Below are 18406 nucleotides of genomic sequence, written 5' to 3'. Positions count from 1 at the left end.
GCAACTTTGTTGCCATGACGACACCATCCTGGTAAATACATGACTTTTCAAAGAAGAATGAACGCAAGTGCTTTTAGAAAATTATTTAAATATATTTGCCTTTAAACCCTCCAAAAATTGCTCCATTCACTTTCATTGTAAGTGCCTCACTGTAACCTCGAAAAAGAGGGACAAGTCTAAATTACTTTTTGTTGTAATTAACTTTGTTACATATAATGCTGTCAAATGTGCTTAACTTGTATTGAACCCGGAATATTCCTTCAGATCAGTTCCCCTCAAGTTCATCACTGGAACACTATTTAACATTTAACAATCACAAGTTTCCAAATACTTATTTTGGAATATTTTGTACATACATTTTGTGCTTTAAAACAAATGTCAATTGGTTTGGAATTTTGTTATCTAATGCAATGACTTTGAAAATTGTTTTATAGGTTCCAGATAGTGGAGTTGAACATTGAGCGTCTGTGTTCTGGACTTCCAGACAATCATCACCTTAGTGGTGGTGGACACCAGGTGGCTTAATCTGGACATTGTCACACAGGTGAAGTTACCTGATGCTCACATACAAGTCAGAGGCTTTTCTAAGACCCTTAAAAGGAAAATTCTGTCATTTTCATTTACTCACACTCATACCATTCCAGATGTGTTTGACATTCTTTCTTCTGCAGAAAATTAAGACTTTTAGAAGAATATTTCAGCACTGTATGTATTTTGGTCTGTTGTCACATAAAACCAGCTGGATCGCTTCAGAATACATCAATTAAATCACTGGAGTTTTATGGATTCATTTATGCTGAATATCTCCTTTTTGGACCTTTTATTATATAATGCAATATTTTTGTCTTCAGTCATAATCATAAACAAACCCATATTTAGGTCTCGTCCATTCTGGTATGGAACACCCAATTTTCACAATCCAAACAATTCCAAAAAGGTTTAAATCAAGCCCAGTCTTTTTTTCTTATTGAATATGTTTTCTTTTTTTTTTTTTTTCAAATATGGGGTTGCGAATGGCATTTCATGTCATCACATTTCATTAATATAAGACCAGAAGTCAAAATACAAAAACATAACTGTTTTTCTTAGGTAAAATTAATTTTAATATATATTGTATATATATATATCATTTATTTATATATACACACACATTAACATAAAGTTATGTAACATAAGTGGTTGTTAACACCTGGCCAGGTTCAAACATTGACATCCAAAAGTCTTGTTTTAAACTCATATCGAAAAACAAAACAATGTTTAATTTTTGCCTTGTTTTGAGACTTAAGTGTAAAAAGGTGACATTATGATGTCAAAAAGGGATTCCACATTGTTGTTTAACGTAAAACGTTATTCACAGCATGACTGACGTCAGCGCCATATACACTATGCAGCATATGAATGCGTGTGTGTTAAAGATACAAATACTGATATGCACAAAGACCCAAAATTGAATAATATACAAGATTGCAGCATTATGAATGAGATGTTTGCAATAACTTAGTTAACTGCCACTTTGGACAGAAGATTTCCACGCCAGCCCAGTCCACAGGAACAACAAAAGGAGCACAAAAAACAAAACAAAAAAGGCCCCTTCTCTCCGCACACTCCCGCAAAGTTTTGTTTGTATGGACATTGCCATAGACAGGATAATTAAAAAAATATATACACACACACACATATATATATATATATATATATATTCCCTTGCAGTTTTTTTTTTTTCAGTCTTTTGTTTTTAAAATCCAATAAAAATCTACTTTAAGAAATTATGTTTTTAAAGCTACTTGGGGAAACAAAACAGTGCAAGAGGTGCGAACGAGTCACATGTTGCCCCCTGGAGGAGCAGAGGAGAATGGTGCGCTATAAGAAAGGGTTTGTAGAGGATCCTCCTGCAGGAAACTGAGCAGATGGCGCTCCTGCCTAAAAAGAGATAAGAAAGAAAAATGTTTTTTTTTTTTTTCTCATTAAAACTGAATTGGAATCTTTACCAGGCCTTGCCGATATATTTTAGCTACTTTTCAAATGTCTTTTATATACAGATTTTACTGATTCATAGCCTTGTAGTAATTTTTATATTTATAAAATAATTCATAGTTTAATATTAAAATCTGGTACATATTTAAAACTATAATAATATAAACAGAATGAAATAAACCATTTCAATATTTATTTTAACACATTTTCAAAGCCATTTCTCTAAAATGTTTTAAACATTACAAATGTCCCACAGTACACCTAAAAGTTTTGTGGCTAATTACTTTTTTCAAAAATCAGTACTAACTCAAAAGTGCCATTGATGAGCATACTTGAGATGATTTATGAGACAAATTATGTTTGAAGAAAAAAACTTATCAAATCAAGCTGTAATTTTGCCAAATTGCTTCAGTCTCTTTATGTAATCCCAGACTGACTCAATGTTCAGTGGGGGACTTTGAGGGGCCATGCCATCTGTTGCAGGGCACCCTGTTCTTCTATTCTATTCTATTTGCAAAAGGAAAGTTTGGGAGTCTAAAATGTATATTTCCTATTGACACTAAAGCTAAATCTTATTGATTGTATGTTTTTGGGAATAATTTTATGTTCCTAAAATATGGATAATCAACACTGGCCACTGTAAACCAATGTCGGTTAACCACCACAATTTTTACAGTCTATTTACATTTTAATCCACTATAACCTAAAATTCACATTAATTCATTAACTGGCTGCTATGTCAAAGACAATCATGAATTTGTTATGTTGACAAAATGTGAACACACCAGGAAGGGATTGTTGGCTACTCCTGGCGCCGCCATGTTCTGTCCGAACTGAGTGACCTTACCCTGACCAAAGGCAGCAAAACCTCCTAGAAAAAGAGAATGTGCTAAAGTTAGTGTCGAAATTTTCTACAAAAGCCATTTCTGTCAGCACATCAGTGGAATTGCTTGTTAAACAGCAATAAAACATTATTACACCAGGGCAACTCTCAACACGTACCGTTGGGTTGCTGTGGATATGTCTGGGGCTGGGTAAAGGGCTGTCCAGGGAATGGCGGCTGGAAGTTTCCACTGAAGCTGGTGGGAAGATTGTAAGCTGCAGTGTTTCCAAATCCTGTTGGCATACTCATGGATGGTGGACCAAAGGAAGCTATGTCACACAGAGAGATGTATGTTAATATCTCCGTGTGATACATACACGATCAGCCACAACATTAAAAGCAAGTTGAGATTAAGATCTTTAAGAGATGCGTGTTGGTGCTGTTTGGCGGCACGAGGGGGACCAACACAATATTAGGCAGGTGGTTTTAATGTTGTGGCGGATCGGTGTATTTGCACAAATAAAAAAATGGATGGTCAATTCAGCAAGTTTGCATTTCAAATACTTTTGAACAGCTAATATACTGGAATTAACTTCTATCAAAGCACTTGAAATGGAACTGACAACCTTTTAACAAAAAACAACCATGTGTTCTCTCTCAAAACACATGAAAACAAACAGACTACACAATGCCTTAAAGGGATAGTTCACCCAAAAACTTTAATTGTCTTCATTTACTCATCCTCATGTTGTTCCAAACCCATATGAAGTGGAACATATGAGAAAATGTTGGACAGTATGTTAGTCTAAGTCACCATTCACTTTCATTTCAATCAATGAATGTGAAAGCTGTCTGAGGCTGTCATTCTGCCTTTTGTGTTCAACAGGAATGTAAGTCATACTGGTTTGGAACAACAAAGAAAATAATATCAGAATTTTTGGGTGAGCTTTCCCTTTAAATTTTTGACTCCAACAAATTCAGGGATTAGAGACTTCAAACACAGACAGGAAGCAAAACTCCACAACACCTTGTGTGTGGATCAGTTTTCTGTACACAAATATTTCAATGGAAAAAGCCATAATTATCTAGAATATTTAGGGTTTTGTTTTATTCTGAGTACAGAAATCTGTGGGAAAAATGTTGCTGAGCAAACAAATAATGCTCTACAGCTGACATTTCATCTAGGAGGTCATACACCTCAGATGATAGGGCTCACAAGCACACCTTCCTTTAATGAGGTCACAGGTTGAAAGGCCAGAAGCACAACTAATGCATTGTGGAAAAATTAGTTTCCAATAGTCTGCTTGTGGAAAGAGTCTACTTCACAGGCACAGCCGCAGAAAAGGGAGAGATGCAAATTAAAGGGGAGAGGTTGAAGGGAAAAAACTAGCGAAAGACAAAGATGAACGTACCAAATAGGGTCGCAGGGTAAACCTCGCCCTGCAGGGGTCCTAACATGCCTGTGTTGCATGGCAAGAACATAACCAGACAAAAGAATCAGTCGCAGGGTCATGAAACCCCATAACACATTCTGATGTTAACAGCTATGTGGAGGCTGCACATCACAGAAAACAGCGGTAGCACTCATTATATTTCACTGTTAAGGGTAAAGTGTTTTTTTTTCTCTCTTCGTTTTATTGAGCCATTTCGTTCTTCCGGTTTAAAAAAACTAAAGTTGAAGCAACGTCAAAAAATATGAGGTGCGTGTGTGTGTAAACTCTTAATTTGTGGTTGGTAGTAGAGTACACTAATACGTCATTCAGTGTGGTGGTGGTGTAGTGGTCTAAACCACATAACTGGTAAACTGGTAATCAGAAGGTCACTGGTTCGATCCCCACAGCCACCACCATTGTGTCCTTGAGCAAGGCACTTAACTCCAGGTTGCTCTGGGGTATTATCCCTGTAATAAGGGCTCTGTAAGTCGCTTTGGATAATAGCATCTGCCAAATGCATAAATGTAAATGTAAATTCAAGGGGAGGCTGTCTAGATGGCGCGCATATCCATCGTGTCTTCGCGTGCATTTGATCATGGGCAGGATAACAACAGCTTGTTCAGAAAATTATGAAAAACAAAATCTCAGTCAAAGCTCTCTTTTTTGTCTCCTCTACATCTTACGAAAGTTTACGGGATTTAGGCCTACATGGTTTACTTGCATTACGTCATCATGACAAGAGATTAAATACTGGATAACTTTAACAGACAAGGTAAACAAGCAATTTTCTCACACTAGAATCATGTTAACCGCATATTATGCTTCAATATTGTGGCTTTACTTTTGAAAAACAGTGTGTATTTAATTTGTGTATTGGACCCAGTTAAATTCATTGTATGTGTCTTACTGCATGCATTTGCTTTCTTTAGAAAAAGAGTTACGAGTCAAAAGCATTTTCTGTGGTAATCAACATAATGCCACAATCATTGTCAATAGAGTTTAACTTATATTAAATCTGAAACACTTCTTGTAAGAATTGTTATCTATGAATTCACATGAAGTCTAAAATATTAAGATAATGTCTGCTCTGAGTGTTGTTCTCACTTCATTCTCAAAAGTTTGAACAAAACATCAAAATCTTTTTGCAGATTTGCTAACTATTTGCATCTGCACTTTTTATACGTGTCTCTCATGGTTGATATACAGCAAAGTGCCCCAAACACTTGTATTTTCATCTCCATTTAATGTGATATTCAGCCATCTCTGTTGTGTGTTTTGGAAGTGAGTGAGTTGAAGCTATTGACCCCCTCCTGTCCACCCACTTCCAACCCCTTTACCCTCTCATCTTTTAAAAATTTTTCACACCCATTTTATGAGCCTTTTTTCAGTCTGAGGTGTGAACAATTGGTGCTGGACTAGGGGGAGTTAATGACACTTTAAAGAGATACTGTATTTCACCCAAAAATGAAAATTCGGTCATAATTTACTCACCCTAATGTCGTTCCAAACCCATTTGACTCACTTTCTTATGCGTAACACAAAAGGAAATATTTGGACCCACTTTATATTAGGTGGCCTTAACTACTACGTACTTAATAAGTACAATGTATCAAATGGCTATGTACAAACATGTTGTTGCATTGTAATTATATTTAACGTACTTTCATTTAATTACATTTGTAGTAACACATTTAAATTTACCCCTAACCCTAACCTTACTCCCAAACCTACCCTTACCTCAATCTCAGTAGCAGCAAATGTGGGTTCTTTGCAGAACAACATGTAGTTATACAGTAAATACATAGTCTTGTATGTATTTAATGTTAGTACATCGTAGTTATGGCCACCTAATATAAAGTGTGACCAAACATTTTAATGAATATTGCTGTCTGTCTTTTCAATACAAATAGCTACACATACCCTGTCTACACCAGATGCGAGAAGCGTGACCTGATAAAAGCAAAGCACTCCCATTATAATTAATGATCGTGTCGATAACAAATGCCCATTTTGCCTTGCACATGTCGGCAGTACTCTTGGCAAAAAGAAACATTTTAGAATGTTTGTTTCGACATGTCCAGTGAACACAGCCTCAAGCGGTTGCAGTGTGAAAGGGTGTAGACATCCAGTATAGACAGGGTGGTACTTTAAACCTTAAAAAGAGACCCCAAAATATCAGAAAAATAGTCTATGCAATTTAGGAATCATATTCCAAGTCTTCTGAAGCCATATGATGGTTTTGGTGAGAAACAACCTGATATTTAAGTAAAAATCATGATGCACGTTCATGAGCAGATGCGAGTGGCACAGTGGCACGCATCTCCACGTGAGAGCTTTCGTTGTTTTTGGTGAGAAACAATACACGTTTTTAGAATAACAACTAAACAAAATATTCATTAAGCAATTCTCATTTTGTGTTCTACATAAGAAAATGTACGTGTTTGGAACAGCATGAGGGTTAGTAAATCATGACAGAATTTTTGAGTGAACTTTCCTTTAACTGTCTCTTTTGATACAATCACTGATAAACAGGGCCTCCGTTTCAGATTCACTCACATTTTTCTCACTTGTGACTGTCCCAAATATTCATTTCATGGGACTAAAATTGCTTATTCACATTTATTTGAAGACACCTCTGTCTTGTGTTTTTCCTTCCATCCACCGACCCAGCCCCACACACACCCCCCACCCCCACCAGGAATATAGAGACACACAAATCTCTGCAAGTCTTCTGCACTGTATCACTGCATCTTGTATCTCTTGGTAAATGTGTGTATGTGTGAGTAACCTCAAGCTATTAGCTGCTAGCATGGATTTTGGGAGATGGGGCATCTGACCCATATAAAACGGTTCACAAAGCCCTCTGGTGTGTTAAATAAATAACGAGACACAAAACCAGAGCTGCTTCTACCGTCTTAAATGCTCTCTACACCCAAAATAAAGCCTGAAATAAATTGTGAGGATTTTCTTGTAAACAAATGGTTGTTTTGATTGATTGATTTTAGACATAGGAAGCCCTGTCATACCTGCAGCTGCCACACCCACTCCTGCTGCTCTACCATTGGTCTGGAACGGGTTAGTGGGAGTGGCCTGTGGAGCCACGGGAGCAACGAATGGATTCGTTGACATGCCTGTTGGGTAAAAATACACTTTGTAATCATTTTTTTTATTTTTTTATTTTATGAAGGATACCAAGAAAGATATCTAGAATTAAATCTCTTATGCCAGTGTTTCCGTAAGGCCCCCAAATCAGAAAAGTGACCCTTTTATCTCTATCCATGTCTCTCGCTGTCTCTTTATCTCTCCATTTATTGATCATTTAGCATTATAATTAATATTATTACAATGGCCATTATTACGGCTATTAAATTTGGAAAAATATCAATACCGTGTTACAGTTTGAAAAAATTTAGAATTTGTTATAATATAACTGCATTTAGTTTGATTGGCTTGATTTGGTATAAATAAAAAAATCTGCCATACAGATTCTTCACACAGTGCAAATTCAGCGGGGATATGAGAACCAAATTTTACATAAAAAAAACGAATAAAAACACACAAGCTTTAAATATGCACCCATGTTTTAGAATCAATGGTCTAAATCTGTGAAAGATGGCATTACCTGCAAAACCCTGAGGCATGCTGGGATTGCCCTGTTGTGTTTGTGCTGGAGGAACAGTAGAGGATCCAAACATAGACCTGAAAGGAGAAACAAGAAAGAGGGTGTAGCACAGCAGTGACCGAGATACTCAAGAAAGAGGGGGAAAGAGACGTCTTCTCACCCTTGTGCTGTAGTGGCAGTGTTGTAGCCGCCGATGTTTGGCGCTGAGGTGTTGAAGATGTTCTCCAGTTGACCTAAAGCAGTGTAACGGTCAGAACCATGCACAGTGGCCTGTGGAGGGGGTGGACCCACACCTGCAGATGGAGGGGCAGAATTCGCACCTATATGGATAAAGAAACAATTTCGACACAGTCACAATCACAACACATTGGGAGGAGTTTATCTAAGCTACACAACTATACATTCTCTCCTTCCTTTCTCAAACAAAATCCAAATTAAAATCCAAACAGCAACAAACATAATCTACTGTAACACCAGGTCCTCACCAGCCTTTATCTAGCTTCTGTTATATCTTGGTGTTTTTTCCAGCATCTTGCGAAGGGGCCTTGTGCTTTTTAGACTCCGTGTCATGTAAACAAACGCATCTTGAAACACCTGCATCCTGTTCTATTTGTTGTGCTCTATCTAGCTTTTTTTCCTGAATGGCTTTAAGGATGTGCAAAGCTATTTTTTAGGGATAACAAATTTAACATATATTGAAACAATTTCTGCGATTAATAGTTGACTGTTTAACGCATAAAAACGTCACCTGCAAGCAGTGAGCCAGGTGTGGGTGAGATACGGGCAAGCTGACATTTTTGTTTTTTGCTGTCCGTCATCTGAACCTGTGTCAAACTCGAAAGCGCGCAAGAGTGTGTGCTAGAGACAGAACAACAGCCAGAGAAAATAACAGTTTTGAGATTTTAAACTATCAAATGAAACTAAATTTGTTTAGTGTATAGTGTCTTAAAATGCATTCGCAATGTACAATTAACATTCTCTTGTCAATAAAGCTTGATATATATTGAATCTGCCCATTTATTCCTACAATAACAAAAGTCCACTGGAAAATGCCTCAAGACTTTACCCCCACTGATTTTACGGCATATATACATATAATGTATATGTATCAAAGATATATACCTGTAAAAATTTGACTAATTATATTCACACACAAAAATGTACATTTTACCATGTACACATTTAAATAATAATAATAAAAAAAAATTATGACCAACCGAAGTATAAAGTAAACGTTTTGTATATTTATGATCATATTTTAAATGTACCATGTAGCATGATTAAATATTTTTCATAATCAACTAGCCTAATGTCTGAATAAAATTTGTTTTAAAAGGTCATGCCCACCAGACATCAATTACCAATCACTTGTAAACGGCATCATACTGATTTGATGTTCTCTTTATGTCTTAAAATGCTTGATTTCTTTAATGGTCTGTATTTTATGCTGTATTTATTGTATGTAATTTTCTGGTGTGAAGTATGTGCAGTTGTTTTATTGTCGTGGCAAGACTAAAGACTTATTTTTAGCCATGGCTGGACAATACAAACAAAATAATTAATAAATAAATAATAAGTGGTAACAATGATATTTGACAAATAAATAGGCTGGATAGCTATGAATTTATAGATGCAACATTTCAGAGGTTTTAAGAGTGACGACAATCTAAAAATTACTGCAATGAAGAGTTAAATGACAAGTCACATCTCCTCATTTAAGTCTGAATTTCTGTTCCAACCAGTCTTGAGGTTTCCATTTTCATCGCTTTGTGCTAGTTAACCCCACCTACAGTGAAAATGTATTGATCCAAAAACCTGATCCACGTACACGTGGGTCTTATTCATGAAAACAAATTCCTAGTAAATCATTCATATAATAATTCATACATAAATTGTTGCATTCAATTCAAAAGCAACAATTTTCATAAGAACACATTTAGGAACAATTTACTAAACAAAATTGCTCGTTTCACAAATGAGGCCCAATAGTTGAACATGACATATTTTCTGCATGTCTGTGATTTTGCTTTCCATGAGGTCTAACAAATTAATTGACAATCGAAAATGATCACGTGTAGCTAGGACGAGGTGTAAAAGTGTCAGAAAACATACTCGGCTCAGATTTGGTGGAGCTGAACATGTTGTCAAGGTCTGCAAGGGCTGAGTATCTGTCTGCAGGGACACTGGCTGCTTCCGCTTTATGCCCTTCACCCACTGAGTTACTCTGGTTTGAGCTAAATGAGGCGAATTCTGCACTACACGACTTGGGGAAGTTATCGAAGTTTGCAAAATTGGCGTTAGCTAGTCCTGACGAGCTACCTGTGGAAGAGACAGAAAAAAGATTAGAAGTTAGAGCAAATATTAGAGAGAGAGAGAGAGAGAGAGAGAGAGAGAGAGAGAGAGAGAGACTAAGAGTGTCCTTCAGATTGGGAAAGACATCCCAGAGGAATGTCTGAGGAGCTATTCAAAGGAAATCGGATTTTACACAAAAAGGTGGCACAAGCACGCTTTAACCATGGAACAGATCAGAATATTTAGATTGAGTGCTAAAGCTTGAGAAAAAAACATTTCCTTCAAAAACACATATGCTGTGCATGGCCAGTGGGGGCAGCGTTGAGTTAAACTCATCCACAATGCGACTACATGGGAGAGCATTGTACACAGATGTACGCACAGAACATGAGCGAATGACAGCGTGGAAATGTCAAGGAAAATGCAGAAATTAAAAAGGTACAGAGGAATAAAGGCAGCACAGATGTACATTAAAATGTACACTAAAGTAAAAAGTAAGAGAGAAGAAAAATAAGGCAAGCCAAGCTATGTAGTGAGGATTTGGATACTTCGTTTCACATTATCAGGCATTATTGTTGAGAAATCAAACAATTATACCCTTGCATTAAATTATATTTTTTTTTAAATCATAATTTGCATAAATTGAACAACCCAATGACAAAATGGAGGAATGGTTAGAAAAAAATGGAAAATGGAATTGTGCAACAAAACAATGAAACCTAGACACACAAACAAATATATAGATCTTGCTGATAATTTTAAACACCACAGCTTGGATAAGGCACCATTTCTAGAGAATGGGGTTTTCTCAAGGTTTGAGGTAAATTATGTTTGTGGATGCTCATATGCCTGGCTGTGGATGTGTGTGTGTGTTATACCTGTTTGTGTGGGCTGAAATGGGGCCTGCGGTGCTGACTGAATTGTCGCTGCAGTCGGAGAAGGACTTTTGAATGCATCGAAATTCGCAAAGTCTGCATTCGCATTAGCATTCTGTGCTGTTGGGGTCCACCACAAACAAACAAACAAAACAGAAAATGGGATGAGGAATGAAAGTGGAACAGGAATGAATCTATGTGATACAAATGTCCAAGGTTTAGGTAAATTCTGCCATGTCAGGACACCAACACAGCAAAATTCACACTTTTTAATCTTTAAACCCATTTTTTTTAAACTTGGCTGACCTCGTTAGGACAATTTATACTTGGAGCAATCCACAACGTGGACACTCGACGCATAGTATGTGTGACACAAATTGCTTGACCATACGCCACCTAGATTTTCTTTACCCGTGCACGTCGCTGACACTCCAACACCCCTGCTGTTGACTGAACTAAAAGAAAATCACAAAGTAGTAGGATTGGGATCGATGCCTTTTTCACACGTCTATAATCAGAAGATTTTCCCAATGATTATTGATATATATATATATATATATATATGTAATGTTATTTACATTTAAATCAGGATTTTTTTCAAATATAAATATGGCTGCTCGTAGCACAATAGTCTTTGTCTTCCAAAAAAGGTACGCACACTCCACCAACGCTCAGCGTCAACATTCTGAAGTGCCACAGAGTGCAGGTTGCATAGTTTTCTATTAAATTCAACCAAAATCATTATCATCAATATCATAGAACAAAGACAACTTTAGCCATCACTGGATGATCTATTGTGAACAAGTATCTTTCATAGAGCCTATTTTCAGTTACATATATGTTGTTTTGTGGTTTATCAGCTTGAATGAAAGACCTATCCAAGGGTACATACAGAGAAATTGCTAATTAAATGTTGCCATTTCTAATCGTTCAGTTTGTGCCGTTTCACCAGCTTCATAAACTAACCAACTCATCAACGTCACTTTGTTCGTTCTTGAAGTACAAAAACCTTTGTTTCTTTGGACTGCTGTCTCCTGCACAACATCAACTCGTCCAGTGTGTGTGAGAGAGAAATGCATATTATATCGCCCTCTTATGGTCTCCCAATGCTACTGTTAAACAGAGGCCAACTGATTGAATTGAAAGCATGCGAATTGGGCTTCTAATTGAAATGTTGGCAAATTTTAAAATATCTATGACTCAAAAGTATAGATAATATAATGTTAGAGATGCACCGATCAACCGGCCAGGGACCGGAATTAGCCGATTTTCCGCATGCTCGGCCCGGACCGGTAACCGCGTCTTTCTGACTCCAAGCCGGTCCGTTTTGTTGCCAGCAGCGCAGGCAATAATGTCACAGCTGCATGTAAACATGTCATTGGCGTGGAAGATCTTCACTGTGAGTGAAGAAAACAAAGTTCAAAATGTGTAATAATTGTAAGACCAAAGTAAACCGTGGGGGAACCACCACAATAACTTTCGGATCAACAAACCTTTAGACATTATTAAAAATTAGACATTTAAAACACCATCACCCAGCTGAAAATGCCCATTTTAAAAAAAAAGCTAAAAAGTGAAAGTGGCTAAAGCTAGCCAGAGCTCAGAGCCAGTCACAAGTCAGCAGCCTCTCCTATCATTCCTTGGAATGAGCAGCGAAAAGACCAAAGCAATTACGAGGAAAATTATGGAATTCATGGCCCTGGATGACCAGCCGTTCTCCATAGTTGAGGACAGAGGCTTCAGAAATCTGATAAATTTCCTCAATACAGAGTAGGAGGTACTTTCCGACGTCACGTTGCCCGAGTCGTTTAATCTCGTGTCATGTCACACACATTATCTGTCAACATTTGGGTACACAAATCCAGGTGAGGGGAAGTGGGGTGCTGGATAGCAGAGGCAGGCTAAATACTATAGAAATTGTGCCATTGTGATTTAATGTGCTGAGTAACATAATTTTTCCCACCGTGTCCGATATTAAAATCAGTGCGACACACATTGCAAAAGGTGTGGGCATTGTCGGTATGGCTTCGGGATATGAAATTCAATTCTTACTTCCAGCTGTTGTTAAATGTACATGTATATTTTGTTTTTTTCACCGGAGCACCAGCGGAGACTTCTCCTCCCATCTACCAGTGATGCTTGATTTAACATCCCGCGTCTACTGCCTGCGCAGATATCAACAGCACAAATGGGTTGTAGGTTGCCAGATTGTGGTCATAAATGATTTGTAATTTGTATGAAATGTCGATTGTATGAGTAGGATGCATTTCATTCAAGATCTGGCAACTTGACCAACTTGGAATAATATATTGATGTGATTATTCATATAACGTGCTTTGGGCCATACAAATTACGGGAGAAATAACTAAACGGGAGACTCCTGTGAAAAATGGGAGTGTTGACAGATATGGTTACAAGCTGTTCCCGAAGCAGTGCTCAGTTTTACAACTGATATTTGGACATCTAACGTAAGTTGAGCGTATTGGACACTTCAGTTTTTCAGATCTTTGGAATTGTTTTGTTAGACGAGTAATAAAGAGAAAAAGGTCCATTTATAAAAATAGTGGGAAATGACATCTGTTATATAAACCAATTCATTTGCAGTTAATTGTTATTTCTACCTCTTTCCAGTCACAGAGCACTTTCTTTTGAGAGTTGTTTAAGTGAGAGAAGATCCTGTGCAGTTTGGGGGAAATTGTAATGTTTAATAATTTATTTTATTATGAAAATAAAATTTAGCATTGAAGAAAGGTAGATTTTGATTGTATATGTGGTCAATAATAGTTCTTAGAAAGAAAATTGGAAATAAATCGGTATCGACAGGTCACACTTGCAAAAAATCGAAAATTGAAGAAAATTGCAATCGGTGCATCTCTATATAACGTGCCAATCAATCATCGATATATTGATATTTTATGACATCTCTACAAAGAATTTGTAGTGGGCATGATTCAATCATGTTCACATTCACTTGCGGTCAGAAGACTATGCTCACAAAAACAACGTGGTCGACCAGGCACGAGCCGATCCTGAAAGTGCAAAAATTAAGTATACCTTTAACTGGCAACATTGAAATGCTTCTGACCTACACGCTCATGTAGCTCATCAGGTAGATCATGGCACTAGCAACAGCAAGATCATGGGTTCGATTCCCAGGGAACACACAAACTGATCAAATATATACGTTGAATGCACTGCAAGTCACTTTGGATAACAGCGCCAGCCAAATCCATAAATGTAAATGTTGATTCAGTATTAAGACATTTTACACACAATGAAAAAAGTGGTTAAATAACAAAACCTACTAAACATGACACAAATCAAAACACTACACAAATGCAAACAAGACTGTACAAATGAAATGTCCACCAAGAATGCAATAGAGCGGGATCCCACTCCAGCCGTACACACATTCACAAATAAGTTAGGAATGGTCTAAACAGCTACAAAATTGTGTTAGAGAGTCTGCATAGTATGTTTACCTCTTAAACAGATTACAGGCATTAACTGATAAAATACAAGATCATTATCCTCCAGAGACTATTAGTGATTTTATATTTCATGGGTTTTATGTAACCGTTGCAATATTGCTAATAAGTCTAACGCAGCATGATGAGAACAAAGACCACAGCACCAAAATATTTAGTGAGTATTTGAGCGCAAAAAGCCTCATTGTATTCAATAACCACCCACACTCTAGTTTGAGCAGGTGCAATCAGAAATGAAATTGTGCTGCATCTTTACTTACATTAAGTCAATGTCATTCCTTTCCACGCTAACACACCTTCTTTATATGTAAATTAGGTTTATTATGATCCCTATTACAGCCAGATTATTATAATTACAGCCCACAAGATCTGTTAGCAAGTTTGCGCCATTGCCTGATCTGCAAAATTTCTTTAGTGAATCGGGCGCTAAATCAGTGCAGACAGCGCGTGCAAATAACCGACACTTTTACCAGGAGCAATTCCCACCTATGTGTATATTTTGCTCGTTACAAATGTGGTGAAATCCTTTTCATTTGCTTCGCACATGCACACAGAACAGCTCGTCACCTGTTCTACCTAATGTGCACACATATCATGTATTCATTACATTTATTTGCGGTTTAATAAACACATATGACAAAATGAGATTTTGATGTTATTTTGATGAATTGTGCGGCACTGAAAGATTGTGATCTTAGTCTAATGACACACTCTTTAGGAATCGTAGTGGCCAAATAAAAAGCACACTACAGTTATCACAATATTTATGACCCTGCTTAATCTTATATCACCAGGAAAATAATTGAGATAATATTGTGAATATTTGATACATCACCCAGTTTGTTAGCGTATGTGTGAGTGTGTCCTCACCCGAATGACTGTTGAAATGTGCAAAGTTAGCAAAGTTTGCGTTGCCTGTGGACTGCGAGTGTGGTGGCGCGAAAATGTCGCCACCCAGATCGCTGAGCAGATCGAACTTCCTTTCCTGATACTGCTGTTGGGTCAGCTGAGTGCGTGACACAACTGGAGACTGAAAGGAAACAGAAAAAAAATTAAAAAGTTTAAAAAAAACAGGAGTTTAACGTATGTAAATCCAGAAAAAGCCTCAGTCAAGATTAACTTTTTAGAGAAAAATATTTGAGTTCATATGTGTCAATTATGAACATTGTTTCAGGACTGATGGTTGCTTACAGCTAATCCTTGACACATTATATCATTTAAAGTCACCATGAAATCGGATTCCCAACTTATTTGACTTTCTTAACATATTTCCAGTGAAACAGAATGTAAATGTATGGCGGGGCTTCATTTGATACATTGAGAATTGATTGGATCATGAAAAGTGGGCGTTTCATGCCAGAATGGAGCCTCAAACGTGGCCTTAGTGGAAAAGGAAAGTCGTTTCAGAGGCAGAGCAATGTTATTACATTTAAATGAAAGATTACACAAAGGAAACCATTCTTTTTTTTTCTGCACTAATGTATCGAGCACAACAAGACAAGGAACATGAATTAAGAATGTAAATATTCAGACCATTGTGTCCAATTTGATTTCATGTTGACTTTAGAACACTATTTGATGCTGTACATGTCAGTGGTTTAAGGTGTTACCTGGCTGGGTGTGTTTTTGTTGAGATGTAAACTGGGCACTGACTCCCCCAGTAAAGTTTTGAGAGGTCGAACCTCTGGAGTGCTACTGGTACTGCTAGCAGATGAACCAGAGATGGATGCGTGAACTGTCTTAGCCTGTTCTGGAGGAACATACCTGAGAGAAAGAAACAAAGACATATTATTTTATATATTATTGAAGATATAGATTTAATGCATGTTATCTTTCTTTTTCAGTTCCTCTGTAGATTCCTCGAGGTCAGCTGCCTTCTCAAAAAAAATTTGCCTTATTACTCTTAGATAAATATTGTGAGTTGATGCCAGACTTTATATACAAAGTGTCAGTCATATTTGCATGTATGTCCTCAGTATTTGCAAGGACCCCCTTTGCAAAAAGGTTCAGAAATATTTTACCAACTCAATCATTGCTCCTCTCTGCATCCTTTTAAATTTTTGTATCCCCAGGATACAAAAACCTTTCAGGGTTAATGGTCCAGTGGTGTGACAAATTATTTAAATGTACAAATATTCCATGTACTGTTTCAATTCATATGAGGTCATAATACTATAACTGCAAGCATAACAATTATAAAAGAATAAGCTAAATGCATTTTAAAATATTTTCAGTTAAAGAGTATATAGCACGTCACACTTTACAGTATTCCATGCAAATACATGGCGAGGCATTTATTTTTTATTTTTATGACTCCCAAACAAACAACAAAAATTTTGCCTATGCAAATCTAACTCTAGACATGCACAGACAACACTATGAAAGTTTCAGCAAATATCAGGAAATTAATTCCCATGACACACACTACAACAGTAAAAAACACCTGTGCATTTAATCTATATAAGTGAAGCCTAAACTGTCAAGTAATGTAACAAAACAAACATAGTCTGTTCCTCCTCACCATCGCTTCTTCTCATATTTGTCCTGAAGAAACTCTTTGACTTTCTGAGGTTCTCTGAAGTCTGGGATGGCCAAGGTTCTGTCTTCATAGAGACCGAGCCATATCTGTTTGCATCCCTGCATATGCATAGAATAAAAACATAGACACAAGAGAGAGACACAGACTATTAGACATCTTTCTATAAAGGAGCATTTAATTAGACAAAATGTGGATATGAGTGTAAGATGATTCATCAATATATTTGGTCAATTTTTTTAGTTTTTTAGAGAAAGATTGATGCCTCAAATGGAGTAGAGATGGAATAGTCACAAAACTCCTATTTAGATTTTCTGGGGTCTTTAAGAATGACTCAAGTCATCTTAATTATCCGTTTATTAGAGAGAGAGAGAGAGAGAGAGAGAGAGAGAGAGAGAGAGAGAGAGGTCAAACAGACAAGTCTTTCAGACAGAGAGTATCTCTTTCTTGCTGCCTCACGTGTGCGCGCACACACCCGGAAGCAAAGAAAATTAAAAAAAATAATTGTACTTACAATGCAGTCATTCATACTAAAGGGCTCACTTTTGAACACGAACACACACACACATGAAACAGAAGACTATATTTAAACAAATATTCAAATAAGTCTTCATTGTGAGCCAAACGTCCTGGGTGCAAAACATCTCACTTTGGCCAATATCGTGTGTGCGCGTGTGTTTGTGTGTGCACTTCACATCAGCTAAGACAGTGCCTCCATTTAGACACAATCAATACAAACATGCATTAGTGTGCGTAAAAAAACCACTTAACACTTTCAAAACTGTGGTAACTTATTAATAATGTATTGCAACACCAGAGTGAGGACACACACACATTATCACTTCACTTGTACAAATCTTAATGCATGAATATTTTTTGTAAATTGGATGTGCTGGTCCAAAACAGGCCTAAACAGGGTCATTTAAGTGATAAAAAGTTTAAAAAAAACCTGACCCAGAAGAGCACCGACAATTTTAGGCCAAAATACAAACATCATACTGTTCTACAGCACAGTATGTACCTGTATACAAGTTTGAAATAGCTCATGCACTATGCCACATGCAACAATAAAGGTTTTAAACTATAGTATGCTACAAGTTCACAATACCTCACAATGATGTACGTATAATAATTATACTATGTTTAATAAACATTTTAAACTGAAGCATTCAACATTGTTGTCACACGACCACAAGACCTTACTTGTTTACATTATAAGAGATGACATTCTGGGCATCTCTCGCCAAAGTTGTTTAAAGCTTTTTCCTAACTTTTTGAAATCCAATAGAGAAGGTGCCACAAAAGAAACTTTAAAAATGCAACTGACTGCAGTTCATTCATTAAACTGCCATTTTGGTTTTAA

The 18406-nt window shown here is 36.9% G+C and overlaps 1 protein-coding gene across 5 annotated transcripts in view; it reads right to left on the bottom strand.

The window, feature by feature from the left end:
* Window positions 1-804: 804 nt before the first annotated feature.
* The window catches only part of LOC127630005 (arf-GAP domain and FG repeat-containing protein 1-like), a 36666-nt gene continuing 19064 nt past the window's right edge, over window positions 805-18406 (bottom strand). The window contains exons 3-14 of one of the 5 annotated variants that reach the window (XM_052107368.1): window positions 17029-17144; window positions 16118-16271; window positions 15378-15537; window positions 11023-11139; window positions 9965-10171; window positions 8013-8172; window positions 7853-7929; window positions 7257-7361; window positions 4210-4257; window positions 2977-3126; window positions 2760-2845; window positions 807-1920 (exon numbers count right to left, since the gene is read on the bottom strand). In XM_052107368.1, coding sequence (XP_051963328.1) covers window positions 1861-1920; window positions 2760-2845; window positions 2977-3126; window positions 4210-4257; window positions 7257-7361; window positions 7853-7929; window positions 8013-8172; window positions 9965-10171; window positions 11023-11139; window positions 15378-15537; window positions 16118-16271; window positions 17029-17144 — 1440 coding nt within the window. In that variant the 3' untranslated portion in view covers window positions 807-1860. Of the gene's footprint in view, window positions 1921-2759; window positions 2846-2976; window positions 3127-4209; window positions 4258-7256; window positions 7362-7852; window positions 7930-8012; window positions 8173-9964; window positions 10172-11022; window positions 11140-15377; window positions 15538-16117; window positions 16272-17028; window positions 17145-18406 lie in introns of all 5 variants that reach the window. The other 4 variants (XM_052107371.1, XM_052107370.1, XM_052107369.1 and 1 more) reach the window with 4 other exon arrangements.

Source organism: Xyrauchen texanus, chromosome 36 (assembly GCF_025860055.1).
Source record: "Xyrauchen texanus isolate HMW12.3.18 chromosome 36, RBS_HiC_50CHRs, whole genome shotgun sequence".
NCBI lineage: Eukaryota > Metazoa > Chordata > Actinopteri > Cypriniformes > Catostomidae > Xyrauchen > Xyrauchen texanus.
This window is presented reverse-complemented; position numbering and strand designations above follow the sequence as displayed.